Source organism: Lichenostomus cassidix, chromosome 1, assembly GCF_008360975.1.
Source record: "Lichenostomus cassidix isolate B80296 chromosome 1, HeHo_3.0, whole genome shotgun sequence".
In the NCBI taxonomy this organism is placed as follows: domain Eukaryota; kingdom Metazoa; phylum Chordata; class Aves; order Passeriformes; family Meliphagidae; genus Lichenostomus; species Lichenostomus cassidix.
Genome location: NC_139479.1, coordinates 12,657,533 through 12,674,825, shown reverse-complemented (window position 1 = coordinate 12,674,825; position 17,293 = coordinate 12,657,533). Strand labels below are relative to the sequence as shown.

Here is a 17,293-nt window from a genome sequence, read left to right as displayed (position 1 = left end):
ATTTTTAATAGGTTTAATCTGTACTTTTAAATTTCAGATGGAAGTGTCTAAATGCTTTGTTAAATTTTAGATGTTTTCTTCCTGAAATACTTAGAAGCAGGTTCCCATGTAGTGCTTTTGTATCTCATGCAGGTACCACAGGAAACAGAATAAGTGAAATTTCCGTTTTGTTTAGTTAGGCCTTGCAGTAAAATGCCCTCAGGTGTACAGATATGCCAGTGAAACTCCACATTACTGTGTCATCTGATCACACCACAGCCTGTTCTCTCCCCTGCAGAAGAGATGGGTGTGATGGCTCTACCTGACTGATCTGGCAGTTGCAGTGGAAGTCCTTTTTGCTCTGTTGTGAATGTTTACATGCTTTGAGAATGTTAGCAAGTAGGCATGAGGCAATGCTAGCTGCTTCAAGAACTTCTCCATGGAAGGTTCACACTCTGGGTACATCTGTTTGCAAATACAGGTCTTGTTGTAGGAGAGAATTCCAGGCTCTATCCTTTGCTGCTGTTTGTGCAGCTGCAAGGTGGAGAATGTGTTTCTCCACTTCACTTTCTTTCAGCCTTTGGTGAAGTGAGAGGGAAATCTTTCTTATCTCAAAGTCTGACCTGCCTGATAGCTCACTTTGTAATGCTTTTTACAGCTCCATTACAGCTTTTTTTCTAGTTCTTTTTGGGTCCTAAGATGGCCTTTTTCAGCAGCTTTTTAAAAATTTTGATTGACCTTATTCCACTTTGCCCTCAGCATTGTATATGTTACAGCCATGTTGTTTATTTAGATTTTCCTTCTAATAGCAATAAGATCATCAAATTCATGGCCACTGCCTTGGACAGGGGAGTACATAGTGTCAGAAGGTGCTAAGTCCGGTTTTCAAGCAAGTAGCTAAAATAGATCTTACACAACACTGACAAAACAAGACCATTGTAAATAGTGTCCAGTGTTGCCTTTCAAAGAAACAAAATGTCCTTAAAGACAGGGGCTGTATAGAGTCAAGGCGATTGAGGCCATTTCCTGGTAGGATTGGTAGGGGGTTAATTTATGTTCTGTATGCTGTGCTAGCTCCCAAATTACCTGGCAGCATTCTGAGTGATTTATCTGTTAAGATGCTGATTTTGGCACTGTATGTGGCAGCTACAAGCTCTATATGCCCTTCAAACATTGAAGAAATTATTTAAACAGCCACTTCTTGCTTCAAGCAGCTGCCCCAAGTGTAGTGTCTGTGCTGCCTGAGGTGGCTGTCTCTGTCTCACTGATTGTCCTGCAATAAGACTTTTGAGCTGCCAGCAAATTCAGGTTTGTTCCTGGAGCCAGGATTTTAAATGTAGCAATAGATCCCTCACTCTTGATGCTCCCTAATTTTCATCCACACCATGAAGCATGCTTTGAACTTCACAGTCTCTTTCACAGTCTAAGGCTTTTAGAGGAAGATGAAATGCATTCAGATTGTTTGACCCAGATTTGCTAAGAAACCACTAAGAAATCTTTCAAATATAGAATCACAGAATGGGTCAGGTTGCAAGGGAGCACAGTGGGTCATGTGGTCCAACCTCCCTGCTCATCCCAGAGCAGGACTGTGTCCAGATGCTTCTTGAACATCTCCAGCGAGGGAGACTGCACAACCTTTCTGGGTAATCTGCTCCACTACTCAGTCACCTGCACAGGGAAGAAGTTCTTCCTCATATTCAGGTGGAGCTTCCTGTGCATCAGTTTCTGCCTCTGGTCCTATTGCTGGGCACCACTGAGAAGAGCCTCCAAAGGCTCCATCCTCTTGATACCTCCTCATCAGATACTCTGAGGCATTGATGAGGTTCGCTCTCATTCATATCTTGCAGAGGCTGAACAGGCTCAACTCTCTGTCTCTCCTCATAAGAGAGATGCTCCAATCTCTTAATCATATTTGTTGCTCTCCGCTGGACCCACTCCAGAATCTCTATGTCTCTTGTCCTGAGGAGCCCAGAACTGGACACAGCACTCCAGACACACCTCACTGGGCTGAGTGGAGGGGCAGGATCACCTCCTGACCTGCTGGCACTGCTCTCCCTAATGCCCCCAGGATCCCACTGCCCTTCTTGGCCCCAGGGCACTGCTGGCTCCTGGACAGCTCATTGTCCAGCAGGACCCTCAGGCCCTTCTCTGCAGAGCTGCTCCAGCAGCTCAGCCCCAGCCTGGCTGGTGCCTGGGCTTGTTCTGGCCCAGCTGCAGGACCTGCATTTGCCTTTGCTGAATTTCACAGCTCCTCTGCCCATCTCTCCAGCCTGTCAAGGCCCGAAGGGCTGCACAGCCTTGTGGGGTATCAGCCACTCCTCCCAGCTTTGTGCATCAGTGAACTCTCTGAGGAGGCATCTACCCCTCCCTCCAAGCCATTGATGAATATGTTAAACAATACTGGGCCCAGTATTGAACCTTGGGGGCACCACTAGTGACAAAAGGTGACTTAAACTTTCTGCCTGTATTTTGACAATACATGAAGCCTGATTTGGGTTATGGGGAGTTTTTTTCAGGGAGGGTCTTTTTTGGTTCAGTAGGAAAGAATGAAGAATCTTGAAGATTCCAGCTTTTTTTCAAAAAATACCTTGGAGATTAAGTATTGTAAGCAGTATTGTGTTTGGAAAACCTGAATTTATGGCTGCAATGTCATCCTTTTTTATTTGAGATTGAAAGAACAAGTACGAAATTGTGATCAGGAAATAAAAAATAAGTGGATTTTATGGTCAGCCTAAGATCATATCCCTCTGGTTTTCAAGCCCTGAACAAAGATGAAAAATAGCTTCTCTCCAGTACTGTGCTTTTGATTGTGGAGCTTTAGTTAGAATTTTCCCTTTCCTGACAAATGGGCTCCAAGTATACAGAGAAAAGGGGATTAGATTGGATACCAGCTTCATGTTTATAAAGTAGCTCCCAAAATGAATGTTCTGTTTGTGGTCTTTCACAGAGGATGAACACTGCTGATCGTCTCTAGAACATCTGGATAAATCAGTATTTGTTCTGTTGTTTTGTAGATGCTTATGAAACAGCTAAGATGTTATGTGAACAGTACTATACAGTGGCACCTGATCTGGAAGTTGAAGAATTCAATGGTAATTATGAAATTAATTTAACTGATATATGTAAGAAAATGAGATTCTGATATTTGTGGTTTCTAGTTTTGTTAGTTAATTGTAAGTTATAATTTTAACTCTGCCGTCCTGTATGCAGTTACTTTTATTGTAATGTGTCTACATGGGCACCTGAATTATAATTTATCATCTTGATGTGTACTTCTTTATGCTGAATGCAGAGTTCTATCTGCTGAATTCTCTATCACATTAAAGAAAACAAACCAAGAATCCTCATAACTGGGAAGTAAATATTTCTGCAATCTAATCTTCTAATGGAACTGAAACTTGTTTCATCCCAAAGTATGCTTATAAACTGATGACTTCCCCTGGCACTCTGGACACAGTGTAAGATGGCAAAACTAGAATTTTTATTAGATAGTCTGTGCTTTAAATCCTATCAGGAACTTCTCATGTGAAAATCTGTTTCAAGTTGATTGCAAAGATGGAAGTTGGCTGACACAAAACTGATGAGACAGGCCTTGTCAGTGTATTGACTGCTTTTTGTTCATTATTTTATTGACAAAAGAGAGCTTACTTTAAGTAAAAAAAAAATTTCCTGAGTGATCCTCTCCCAAATTTTGGACAACTGCCAAACATAATACTAAGATGTTTCCAAACTTCAGCCAGAAGAATTGTGAAAGTGTCAGAAATAGGTTAACACTCAATGGATAGTGTGATACATGGAATATGTGTTGCTCAAAGTACTGTCAAGTAGTGTAGAAATATTTCTCTACACAAGGTGATACTGTCAACAGTGATACATTACCACCCATCTCTCCCAAAACCAAAGATCAACCTTCCCCTTTCAAACTGAGTTGTTCTAGAGATAAAAGTACTGAGTGCTGCAGCAGAGGAATCAATCAATGCAAAATTCATCTGAAGGCATAAGTAAAAAGATCCAACAGTAGAGAAAACACGTTGCTGGAGCTAAAAAAAAAAAGTGAAAAAGAACTACTTGTTTCCCTTAAACCAGTGTATTATGAAGATGGGGAAACCAACTTTGGAAAGCAACAATAACTTGTTTTTTATCTCTGTACCTCAAACAAGTGTGGGGCAGTTTGCCTTGGTTTTGGTGAAGCGTAAGGGAATGGGAGTATGGACTGACAAAATTAACAGGCAAAATGCCTTGCAGAGCATTGTTTTGGTCTCCTTTTCCAAGCAGTTTTCATTACTATGTCTTTTAAAATAATGACTGGGATTATTGCCAGTCCTCAGTGCCAAAAGTAATGAAGTTGAATCCAGTCACGTTCTTTGTGCGTATTTATAACTTCTTGCAATTTCTGAAGCAGACAGAGACTTTCCTTCAGTCTGAACTGCTGCTCAGTCTGTCTAGCTGGGACTGCATCATTTAGTGCCAGTAGATCTTTGAATGTTCAGGGATGACTTCATCTCCAGCACCAAAACTGTCCTGTAATGTATTAAATGCAGCTGTATTGTTTCCTGCCCAATCAAACAATGAGAACTCTGGCATTCAGAGCTGTGCCAAGCTATACCCATCCACTGAAATGCTCACAGTGGGACAGCAGTGGACAAACAATTCAGTGATGGTTTGGGATATGGAAGCTGCGATATTTTTGAAGTCTTTTTGCAAAGTTTTATGAATACTTACATTTTATATGTTTTAATAAAATATGTAGTTGTTTTTAGAATATTTAAACAGTTGGCTTTGCTTTAGTTTAAGAATCTTTTTGTTCAGCAAATATTATGCTTAAATAGTATGTGAGCATGTGAAAATTTCCCACTAAAGAAGGAAAGTTCTCTTGGTCAACATACACTGTCGTATGAAACCAACCACTGCTTAGTGAAGTTTCATACCTAAACAAAGTCTGACTGGATGGATTTGAAGATCATAATTAGAATGTGTTCTTTCAGGTGATAGCAGTAACTATGTTTTTACTTAATGGAACTAATCTTGCACTGGGAAAATTAGAACATGCTTACATACTTGTCTTTGCTGACATATTCATGTTATTCATGTGAAGTCCAATGCTACAAAATACTGTTTGGAAGACATTTGATTTGACATTTTTCTTTCTTTTTTTTTTTTTTTTTAGCTAAAGCTCCAAACAAGCCTATTCAAGTTGTCTATGTACCTTCTCATTTGTTTCATATGTTATTTGAATTATTCAAGGTAGGTTGCACTTGTTAATATTTGGGAGGGTTTTGTGACCCTATTACTGTTGAAATTGAGATTCCTTTCAGTTACAGCTCTTAAATATTATTTCAATTTTCCTTTCTTAAGCTTATTCTTAAGTTTCAAACACTCTTCACTCTTTTAAAAGCCAGACTTAAACCCCTCTCTTATGACCTTGTGTACTTAAAAACTGCCTGGTTTCCCACTTCTCTCCTGTTTACTTTTGTAGCTTTTTTGATTAACTTAGAACACTCATGGTAGTCTGGTTTTATAGTGATGGAATATTCATAACCTTGCAGTTTTCATGAGCTTACTTCTTTATTGCATTTTTGAGGACTGGTTAGGGATCAGTATCCTTATTGTGAAAACAGCCTCTTTGTCTTTGAATAGTGTAAATTACATGCTTTGTTTTGGTTTTGTTTGTTTTCTTAATAATTGGAACAGCAGTGAAAATGGAACATGTGAGAGGTGTTATTTGGTTTGAAAGCAGAGAGGAGGTCTCTAAGTGGTGACAACTGAACACTAGAAATTGAAGGGAAAGCATGTGTTTGGCCAGAGAGAAACGTTTTCAAAGTACTGAGTTTTGGGGTTTGATTTCTGACATTTGTCAACTATGTTCATTTAAATCTTCCCCCATTTTACCATTTGCAACATTAGTTCTAGGGTAGAAGAGGTGAGAATTTGTACATTACATGTGGGTATGTTTTTGGTACACTTTATGAAATAGATTGAAGCCAATAAGTTGTAGCTGTAAAGAACTGGGAGGGAGTGGCAGTGAAAACTCTGTTAACATGCATTGTAAAGTCAGATTGACAGATGGTAAATTAAAAATTGTGTTACTCAGGCTGAGAAAATCAAAACTAGCTTTCTGTAGTGAATATCAGTGTTGGTGTTGTGCATGGTGATGGTGAAGAATGTTCTTATCCCTTGAATATATTTGCTTGATTTCACACAGGAAAAAAAAAACAACCTTGCTTTCTTTTCTCTGACTGTATAAAATAAATAAAAGTTATGTATAACGAGTTGTAATGTAAAAATTTAACTGGGCAATTCATTGACTCAATGGCACTTGAATTTGTATTAAATACAGCCTTTTCTATCTTGTGCACAACTGTAGGACAGAGTATCTGGATGCTACAAAATAAATGCGAGTTCTAACTTGTCACAAAAAGTTTATATGTAAAAGTTAGAATCAAAGAGACTATATTTTCTTTTATCTTCAGAATTCAATGAGAGCTACAGTGGAATTGCATGAAGGTAAGAAAGAAGCCTATCCATCAATCAAAACCTTAGTCACTTTGGGGAAAGAAGACCTATCTATTAAGGTAAATGCCTAAAAATAATACACAGCTTGCAAACTTGCTAGTTTTAGACTAGTATGACTTGTAATTAAAAAGGCAAATAATTATTGTATCACCTGCTTCATATTCATTAGAACAGAATATTTTCAGTTGAGAAGGACCTACAAGGAACATTGTGTCCAACTGCCTGACCTCTTTAGGGCTGACTAAAAGTCAAAGCACATTTGTTAAGGGCAGTGTCCAAATGGCTCTTGCTCACTGTCTGACTTGAGCATTGACTACCTTTCCAGGAAACTTGTTCCGCTCTTTGACCACCCTTCCCATAAAGAAATGCTTCCTGATGTCCACTCTAAACCTCCCCTGATGCTGCAGCTTTGAACTGTTCCCACATGTCCCTTTCCTGGATCCCAGGGGATGAGATCAGCACCTCCCTCCCCAGTTCCCATCCTCAGGAAGCTGTAGACCATGACAAGGCACTCCCAGCCTTCTTTTCTCCAAACCAGACAGCCCCAAAATCCCTAGCTACTCCTTTAATATTTCTAAAGTAATTTCGATCATGCTGCTTGAAGTTTTATGGTGGTTTTTTTTCAGAACCTAATGTTTAAAATGCTTCAATTTTCATTCCTTAGATAAGTGACCAAGGTGGAGGTGTACCTCTAAGAAAAATAGACAGATTGTTTAACTACATGTACTCAACAGCACCCAGGCCCAGTCTGGAGCCCTCGAGGGCTGTGCCTTTGGTAAGCAATTGCAATATGTATTTAAATGTCCCTTTGCACCACTCTGATTTTACACTTCTCTTCATTGCAAACCACTGCATCAGGTTTTCCATTGTGGAAAAGGTTTATCATTAGCATGTCTAACCAGGTAGAACCAGAGAAAATGGCTTCTATTATAATCACTCAGTCTATGGAATAGAAAATTACTTTTGTTTGTCTTGACATTGCATTCTTGGAAACAAGCATTGAAAACCTGCATAAGCACATAAGTATTCTCACAGATTAGTGGGCAGGATCTTTAGTGCTATATTAGTGAGAAGGTGGATGACTTAATGAGCTCCTCTTTGGTGTATAAATTATTGTTTATCTAAGTTTCCTATCATAAATGTATTGAAAAGGTGAGCCACGCTGCTCAGCACTTGAGAAGCATCTCCTGGCAATGCACAAGCTTATATTGAAGCTTGAAGATCATTTTCTGTAAGTTATGGACTGTAAAAACACATCTAAAAATATATCTAAACCTGCATGTGGAACATTTTTGGTATATTCTTGTTTAATTGGAAGTACCTCATGTGATACTTACTTCTGAGGTGCATCAGGGCCAGATTTCAAACAAAAAAAATTACTCCCCATGGTTTCTTCTAGGCAGGGAAATTATTTCAGTGTTGAGTGTGTAGATTCTTTTAGCAAGCATGATTAAAAATATTATTTAAATACTATTTCTAAATTGTTTTATTAAATTGCATATTGACTCGTGATAAAAATTGTATAGCTGCTATTCCACTTGATTTGTTCTCAGTAAGCAGATTTATACAGATACTGTATTTTGCCTCTTCTCATCTCTGTCCTCAGTTGCTTCTGATATAATCTTTTATCTCTAAGCCTGTTGAGAAGTTGGTTCGCTGAAAAATTTCCTTTCCTTGCTTAGGAGCATTCTCATCTAGCATGTTCCTAAGTGAATTTTTTTCCTCCCCTGCTGATACTTCTGTGCTTCAGATGAATAATAGAATGTGGGACAGAGTATGGAATCATAGGATCATTAAGAATGGAAATTACTTCCCAAGACCATCAAGTCCAACCTTTGACCAAACACCACTATGTGAATCAAACCACAGCACTAAGTGCCATGTCCAGTTGTTTCCTGAACACTTCCAGGGATGGTGACTCCAGTACTTCTCTGACCAGCCAGTTTCAATTCTTGACAATCCTTTCAGTGAAGAAATTCTTTCTGATGTCCAACTTGAACTTCCCTGGCATGGCTTTGGGCTGTTTCCTCTTGTCCACATGATTATTTTAGATATAAAATATTTAACAGTAAACTGAGGGTAAAATCAGTTCAGAGTGACTCAGAGGTAATAAATTTCCTTTTAGCTTAGGAGCAGAAAGTCTTTATGGTGCTGCCTTGGTCCACAGTGGGTGCCATTGTGGCATGGCATGCATTGCACTGGTTTTACCCGTTTACCACAGGAGGTGTGAAACCCAGTCCTGTGTCTGCACTGCCTTGGTACTGATCCTTCACAGCTCCTACCTCTACAGCACATCTCAGTCATATTCTTCAAACTTCTGCTTTTCCATAGAAAATCTTCTTGAATGTGGTGAGTGAGAGGGAACAGGTCTTAATTCAAATATAAGCTTTTTTCTTTGTCACAAATGGTAGAATCTCTCTTGATGCATAATCTGCCTTTGTTCTGTCTCACTTTTGATCAGCAATTTACTCTATCAGTCTACAAGGGTTTTCTGAAACTTGTTCTCAGGATAAACTTATACCTTGATTACCAGTTGTATTCACTATTAAACTGTCTCTTCCTTTGTAGCTGATTGTAAAATGTGTTCATCATAGGATTGACACTATTCTTTTTTCTTTTTTCAGTGCATCTTTAGCAATGCATTGCTGTGTTTACTTCCTCATCTTCAAAACTGCTTACTTTGATTCTGTAGCATTTATCCTTGATATTCTTCTACTGTATCCTGTTTTCAGGCCTTATTTTCATTTCCCAGGCTATGCCACTGTAGTCAGACCTACAAAGGATCCTCCCTCTCTTGTGAATCTGGCAGCTTTTGCCCTGTGAGTCTGACCAATGCCTTCACATGACTGTCGAGAAAAGTTGTTCAGCTCTGTTATTTACATGTGTGTGCAGAAATATAAAAGTCACAAACTGAGTCTGTGCCATATCTTGCCACTAACAGGAACAAGGACTTAGCAGTGAAGTTTGACACATTATGTATTATGGCCCAGATCCAGTTATAAAAACAATTATGCTATGCTTAGTATGTCAGTCTGGAAATAAAACTCCTTCAGCAGAAAGGTTCCACATAAATCCTCTTTGATGTCCATACAAAAGGAGTTTCTTTATTGTTTAGTGCAAAAGAGCAAACCACTTGAGAATTACAGTGCTGCAGAAGGTTGGTAGTGTGTCATCTTTGACTTAAGTAATATTCTAAACTAAGCTGTGGTGCAGTGTAAATAGACATATTTTTCTGCTCTAACACTCCTTCCCCTTGTTATGATCCCCTGTCTAGTTTATTAAACATTCATGGAATTGGGCAGTGGAAGAGAAGTATCCTTCTATTGATTGAGGAAAATTTTTGCTCCCGCTTATTGCAAATGTTGTTTAAAGCCTGCTGAGAAACCTTGTTACCATGGCAGCATTCAGATTCTTGCAGGTCTTGGGTTCATCTGCACTGCCCATAGAGTACACATTAGAAACACATGGTCATGTTTAATGATAGTACGTTTTCTTAGGGAATTTAATGCTATTCTCTGACAGCATTTGTTCATAGTGGGAGAAATGTGGCTTAAATTAGTTTTAATTTATATCTGGAGATGCTAGTAATACAGAAATGTAGTAACTTCCTATTTGTTTAATGCATACCATAAATATTAATGATAAATTTGCTCTAAGGAGCTTTTCTTTCTTTAGGCAGATGTGTCATCATGGACTATTCTGTCCTCTAGGTCAAGCACAGACCTATGTATTAATCACCTCTTGTTGATTATCTTTGCAAAATAGACCCTTTGCAAGGCTTTGTTTTAACAAGGTACTCCTCCAGAATCTCCAGTCTTCATATTTCTTGTAAGTTACCTGGTTTGGAAAACACCCTAAAGGCAGTGCACAGAAGTGACTGACAGGAAATATTTGAAAGAGAGCTGTATGAAATAATGATGTGTGCTAGCACAGAGCATAAAGGAACAGGTGGGGTAATTCTGGAGTGAGGAAAGTATACAATGTTTTCAGTATTGTTTGATACTGCCCTTTACTTCAGCTGGTCCTTAGGGTATGTACTGTCCACAAATTGCCTTTTGGTTTCTGTGCTTTATAATTTCTGTAATGTATTTTTTGTCCAGTCTCCAGAAAAGAAAATCAGCTTTTGACATTTGTTGTTAGTTCTTTCTAAGACAGTCAAATCAATTTTTTAGAGGTTAAGAACGAAATCTCTCAAGTTTCAAGACTGGGTGTTTGAAAGTGATGCATATGACTCTAGTGGGAGATGATGAAATTTCTCTTTGAGACATTTAAAACATGATGTTGGGAAAAGAGCAGCTAAGCAACTGTTTTAACTCTGTTAATGGACACTAATAACTATGGCAAACAGTGTGAAAAGGTCATATTTCTGTTTCTTATTTTCCTCAGAAGAACTGAGTGAGCACTGTAAACCATTTAAATACTAAATTTAGAATTCTGTAAAAACAAGGCAAAAAAGGCCAAAAGATATTGTAGTAGATGACAGCAAGAGAATTTGTGATGGACACTGTAGCACAAGTTCTTTAATGTTCACTTTTCCCTTAAGGCATTTCCCATAAAATGATACCACATATTACAATGCTTGTATGTCCTTCGTCTTAGCCTTCTCTTTTTTGTATCATTTTGGCCTTTGTTTTTAAAATTCACTGCGTGTTTATCACTTATCTGTCAGGTTGCTTTTGTAGAAGTGTTGTAGAATGAATTTATTGGTTTCCTGAAAGCTTCAGGTGTTTCATTTTTCTCGTAGTCCACCCTTACTACATTGCCTTCTATATGTTTGGGTTTTTTTCCAAATGCTTGTGTGTTTGGAATAGTTTATTTCACTGAATAGTGATGAAAAATTCAGGTGGAATTTGGGTACATAACCAACCACTGTGGTTCTCAGCACATACCCAGTCATCTGAAAGGGCAAAATCCTGCTCCCTGGCTGCATTGAGAGAGACTTGGAGGGCTTTTTTAATAACTTTTCTGACAAGAGAGGGTTGAAAAAGTGATTGGTCTTGTTGCAGATGTGGTTATGAATATTAGTTTTGTAAATTTAAAATCTAAACTTCCTACCCATCAAGTCCATTATGCTTTGAAATTTGTGTGGTCTGTACTGTGTCTCAGTCCTCACAAGATCATTCATTGCTGTGGAATCCTGATCTTTTGTTAAACTGAGAAGTTTATTTGCTTTGTAATGCTCTGTGTATTCCTCTGCAGGACTCTGCTGATTTCTATGGCACTGTGGCATCAGCAGTCACTTAATAGTGTGACCTAGAGGAAGTAGACAGAGCTGTTTCTGTCTTTCTTGTGTAGTTACCTAAGTGTAGAGAAATTTGAGAATAATAATCCCAGGCTTGGGGGAGAAAAATCATGCTGTCAAAACTCTAATTTTTACCAAAGAAAGAATGCAATACTATAGCAATGGTCATCACTGTGGGAAAGCTGTGTAGAGCATTGGCTTGCTTTTCTGGGTGGAGGCAGCATGTATGGTATGCTGCACCTGCCTGCCTCTGAGAAAATGCAGGATGGACAAGGGAGTTCTAGCAAAGGATTTAGCCTTTTTTGTACTCAAAGCTAATGCACAGGAAAAAAGGAGATTTCTTAAAAGGCTAAATATGGACTTACAGTGTAAGCTGAGAAATAAAGGAAAGCTTCAAAAAGAATTTGATACAAATCTAATATTTAGGTATCCTCTCTTTTATAAATTAATGCAGGGATCTGTTGCATTTTTTTTACCTTTTCATCATATTTTTCCTTTTCTCTTGTTTTTGCAGGCTGGGTTTGGCTATGGATTGCCAATTTCTCGTCTGTATGCGAGGTACTTTCAAGGTGACCTTAAACTCTACTCAATGGAAGGCGTGGGTTCAGATGCTGTTATTTATTTGAAGGTATGAATTTGACCCTTTTATATACTACTAATGCAGTGCAGGTTGTTTGTAGCAGGCTCTTTTCACTCTTCAGCTTGTTTTCAAATTTCTTTTTGCTGTCTTAGACATTTTTACCTAAATCAGTTACATAAAATCCTAAACCCTGAAGTTATATATTTTAATCTGGCACTAATGCTAGTTAGTTAGCTTTGATTTTTTTTTTTTTTTTCAGTCCCTATGTTGGATTGTTGCATTTTGTTAATCTGTCATAAGTAGTGAATCTTCCAAGAGCTGTGATGACAGATAATTTTGGTTAATGCTATTTGATTCTAAGTTTTGGCCGCCGCAGAAATGAGAAGACTATTGACCAACTCCTGACTAGTAAATATGTTCTATTCTATGCAGTTCTTGATGGAATAGACTGTATTGGTCTTTTTTATTGTTGTCATTTTTTGGGAGAGCCTAGGCTACTCAGGGATTAAAGGCTGACACTGTTTAAATTCCATCAGGGAGTTTAAAAGAATACAGTGTATGGCTTATGTAGGTTACTGGCTTAGCACTGTCACTGTGCCTTGCTGTATGTAGCAAGTGAGCTGTGGAATCCTCTGCTTCTGATGGGTTTTTCAGTCCTGTGTGTGTGGAGGAAAAAGGTCTGGCCTTTCTCAGAGGAAGAAGGTCTGCCAGGGGACTGAACTGGGTCAGCCCCCAGAGATCAGTGTGCTGACAGAGCCCAAGTGCATTGGGGAAGGGAAACGTTGGAGAAGCTGTCTGCTCGGTGTCAGTGACAAATCTCCCGAAAAGGTTTTTGACCAAAAATCTTTTTCTTGCTATCTCTGTAGATACCACTCCCTAGGAAGAGGGGAAATCCTTTTCAATGCTATTATTTTCTTTCAACTTTGACTAGGACTTTGAGTATAACTAGAGCTACTAGTCACAGCTAAGTAATTTTCAAAATAGTGCTGTGACATATAACGCTGGGATAATTGCGACATTTGTTGGGTACAGAAGTTGTAACTGTGGATCTCCCTAGAGTATCACCTTGCTCTTGTGTCTCCAATGATACTTAACCATTGCTTTTGTTTTTCCATAGGCCCTTTCAAGTGAATCATTTGAAAGACTTCCTGTTTTTAATAAGTCAGCATGGCGGCACTACAAGACCACACCTGAAGCAGATGACTGGAGCAATCCTAGCAGTGAACCAAGGGATGCTTCTAAATACAAAGCTAATCGATAATTTGCCTCCTTTTGTCTCTGTTGGAGATGACCTCTGCATTCAGTATAAAGTCTCTGCTTTGTTCCAAAATCCTTCAAACCACAGTAGCTAATTACTTCCAAACAAAGACCTAATCAGGGTGTTGAAAAATACTAAGAACAAAGTGATGATTGGGACTTAAAGGAAGGCACTGAGCACGTTTGGTATGTGAATCCTGTGTACTTCACCAGAATATGCTTGGTTGCTTCAGTCATGCATTGACAAAGGGATTGCACTGTGATTGCACTTAGGAATACAATGTTGTAACAAAAAGACACTATTTGAAGTGGCCAATTCTTACTCCAATGTAAGGATGGGTAAAATGTGCAGAATCCCTTAAAGTGGTGAATAGTATCTTGCACAGCAATATGGTATAAGAGAAAAATTCTAACGTAGTTAAACATGTGCTTCGAAAATCCACTGTTTGCGGCATTTTGTATTGCACAGTGTCACCTGTAAGAGAAAATCCCTTTGAGCTCTTCAATCTCTAATGAGTTTATAAATGCATAGTTCTAAAAAGGGTTGTGCAGCTTTAAACTGATGCTTTCTCCAAATTCCCAAAGCCATTTGTCATGTGCATACAAACGTTGTGTTGTTATAAGACGGTAGGACTTCCACTTCCTGGTATGCACCTTAATGATTTTCTTGACACAGAAATGCATTTCTATGCATTCTTCCTTGTTTTGAGGAAAGTTCCTAAGCAGTTAGATCACCTCTCCAGACAAGAAATTCTATCAATACAGGAGCAGGAGGTAATTAAATTTCCTATTTGCCTATCATTTATGGGGAACTGGGGAGGGGAGAGAAATGCTGAGAGGCCAGATAGCCAGTCATACAAATAAATTTGCCTTAAGAGTGTTGGTTGCTTGAAACCTGATTAGTTTAAAACCTGTAAATAGTTTGCAAAGTTATTTATACATTCAATGTCTGACAACAGTCTGGTAATCTGAGTTTGTAGTGTATATAAAGATGTTGTACACCAGCTTTTGGAACGTGTCATTGGTCTAAGTACATGAAACTGGAAATACAGTAGAAATGGGAGGGACAAAATGGAGCTGGTACCTGGTTTAAGTTAAAAAATATCAAATACAAAAAAAATCCAAGTATTTTCCCCTTAAATTTATCATAAGGGCTGTTGCCCATTATTAGTAAACTGGTCTTCACAAAGTCTTTGCCAAATGCTGTTTCTGATACTATGGCCTTTCAGAAAAACCTGTGAAATTTAGAAGTTCTGGTGATACATTAGCTGTGGCAATAAAGTAGATGAGTTGTAAGCAGCTCTGATGCACCCTCAATTTCTCTTAGGTGTTTTGATATTTTTTGGAAAGATAATAGAGATTTTAGCATGGAAAAATGAAACTTGTTTACTAAAATTGTGGGGGAACTGTCCCTTCTGTCCTCCCAATATTTATTTTTATAAAGAACTGATTTATTAGGGAAATGCTGAGAAATTCGTGGGTATTTTAAAAAAAGAATCTTAGTTTGTCGTAACAATAGTACTTTGCACTCCATAGCACATTTCATTGAAGGATTATAAAGTGCTTTGAGCAATAAACTCCATCAAGCCCCCTTTCTGAGGAGTCCAAGTTCTTGCCTTGCCGGTTGCAGTGAGTTCCAGGACTGGTGTGAGCAGTGGATGAGCTCACAGGTCCCATGGCTGTTCCTGCACTGGGATCAGGCCCATGGGAACACCAGCTCCTTGTCTCCGTGGGCTGCTGCCCTTCCCTGGGGAGCAGGTGCCACCAGGGCAGCTGCCGAAGGCTCTGCCTGCTGCTCAGCTGGCAGTGCTGCCCTCACAGCCCCTCTGCCAGCAGGCAGCAATGGGGAGTGGGCTGATGGGGCTGTCCCATTCCCAAACTGGACTCGTTTTCCCATGGCCAGAGGGGCTTGGCAGGGCAAGGTGAAGGTGTGACGTTTGTGGCCTTCAGAACAGCACCTTCCCAGTGCTGCAGGCTCTGCTGCAGAGAAGGCAGATTGCTGTTGAAGCAAGACAGCTGTGCTGCTGGGGTGAAACCAGGGGAATGGTCTGACTGAAACACTGGATGCAAGTCACATCTCCTGAAATTTAGTCACTTATCTTCTGCCCCTACCCATAACTTCTTACTGTTTTTTGAATTATTTCAAGTTGTGTATGTTTTAGAGTAATTGCAGAGGAGAGTTTACTTAAAGATAGAAATTTGTGGTGAAACTAATATTTTCTCGGTTGCATGTGGTCAGTTTTTTCTAGAACATTACCCTAAACATTCCAAGGAATAAGATAGTTTGCCTAAGAAACTTGAGTTTCAGCTTTTGTTAGAAATTGTATTTTGAAGTAGTAAATCCTACCCTGACCTGGTAGTTGTTTTTGGCTGTCTCCTTATACACAAAGAGGGGAAGGAACAGCAAAAAAAGGAAGGATGTAGGCATATTAGGCTTGTTTTCATGAAGTGAATATGAGCCATGGGATGTAAACCATGGGAACTGTGAATGAAAGCTGAAGATACCATGGAGGATGTTATGATTGTATTAGTGATGTCACTTCTTGAGCCACAGAAACAACTGGCTGGCTTTCAGGACTGGAGTGCTCCAGTACTTGAAAACTAAACTCCCCTGAAGTGACACCCTCCCAAGAACCATGAGCTTGTACAAACAGCTCCAAGCAGCAGGGTAGAGCACAAGGAATGCATTTTCTTTCCATTCCCCAAGGTCTGTATGTGGGTGTTGGGGTGAATATGAGCAAGAAGCAACTTATCTTCCCTCCAACCTTGTCTAGGCCACCTGTGCTTTAGTGGTGATCCCAGGTGTGCCATCAACTGTTCTTCCCTCATTGTGCTCATGCCATGTTTCTACACGGGGATTAGTCTGAAAACTGTCTTAGGAAACAGCAGCAGACCTTCAATTGGAGAGGGTTTTTCAATGGCTGTGCCTGGAAAATGAGCATGGGTGGGTTTTTAACATTGCTGGTTTAACTACAAATACTGTTTTTTTCCAGTTACTTCTACCTTTGATTGGAATCTCTTATAATTATGTTATAATATCTTGCGGCTGTTAATTCCAAACTTTCTGATGATACAAAAGTATATTTCCTTCTTACGAATTTCAGAGTTATGGCCTGCTGATGTCATTACAACCTGCTTGTTTTGACTTACAGGACACATAAATACAAAAAAATGTTTTCAGTAAAAATGTTTCTTATCTGTTGTGTTTAGTGATTAACAGAAACAAGAACAAGAGATGTTTGCTCCTTGATTCTTCCTGAGAATTTACAAACAACTTCTGTATGTCACAGCGTAACTAATAGTTTACTTTTTTGTCCATTGTGCATTTTTCTGGTGTATGTGTCTTGAATGTAATTTTATTAATCCCCTGCCTAGTTTAATATTAATAGATCTAGAACTTTCTCCAAATCATGTACATACTTGTGCTCCCTGCTTTTCTTGGCTTTGTTTTGAGGCAACAAGGGGTCTTTCAGAGTCTGCACTTGATGAGAAATATTCAGAAGATACCAAAATGCTTCTTTGGCTACTCAGGTGCACAATCTTTTTCTGTGTAATTGACTGTGAAGACCTAGGAGAGCAGAGAGAAAGTCTTTGTCCTGCTGCAGTCTGTGCTACCTCTTGGACACTGTTTAAAGCAGGTCCATTGGCACATGCTTAAAGAATATGGATATTAATTATAGTCTTCTTGGAAAACTCAGGCTACTCTTTGGCTATGTAAGGCT

The 17,293-nt window shown here is 39.1% G+C and overlaps 1 protein-coding gene across 2 annotated transcripts in view; it reads left to right on the top strand.

The window, feature by feature from the left end:
- The window catches only part of PDK3 (pyruvate dehydrogenase kinase 3), a 50,927-nt gene extending 35,762 nt beyond the window's left edge, over positions 1-15,165 (top strand). For both annotated transcript variants that reach the window (XM_085050169.1, XM_085050179.1), the window contains exons 6-11: positions 2,994-3,071; positions 5,147-5,223; positions 6,450-6,551; positions 7,157-7,267; positions 12,249-12,362; positions 13,432-15,165. In XM_085050169.1, the coding sequence (XP_084906295.1) occupies positions 2,994-3,071; positions 5,147-5,223; positions 6,450-6,551; positions 7,157-7,267; positions 12,249-12,362; positions 13,432-13,575 (626 nt within the window). In that variant the 3' untranslated portion in view covers positions 13,576-15,165. The remainder of the gene's footprint in view (positions 1-2,993; positions 3,072-5,146; positions 5,224-6,449; positions 6,552-7,156; positions 7,268-12,248; positions 12,363-13,431) is intronic.
- Positions 15,166-17,293: the final 2,128 nt, after the last annotated feature.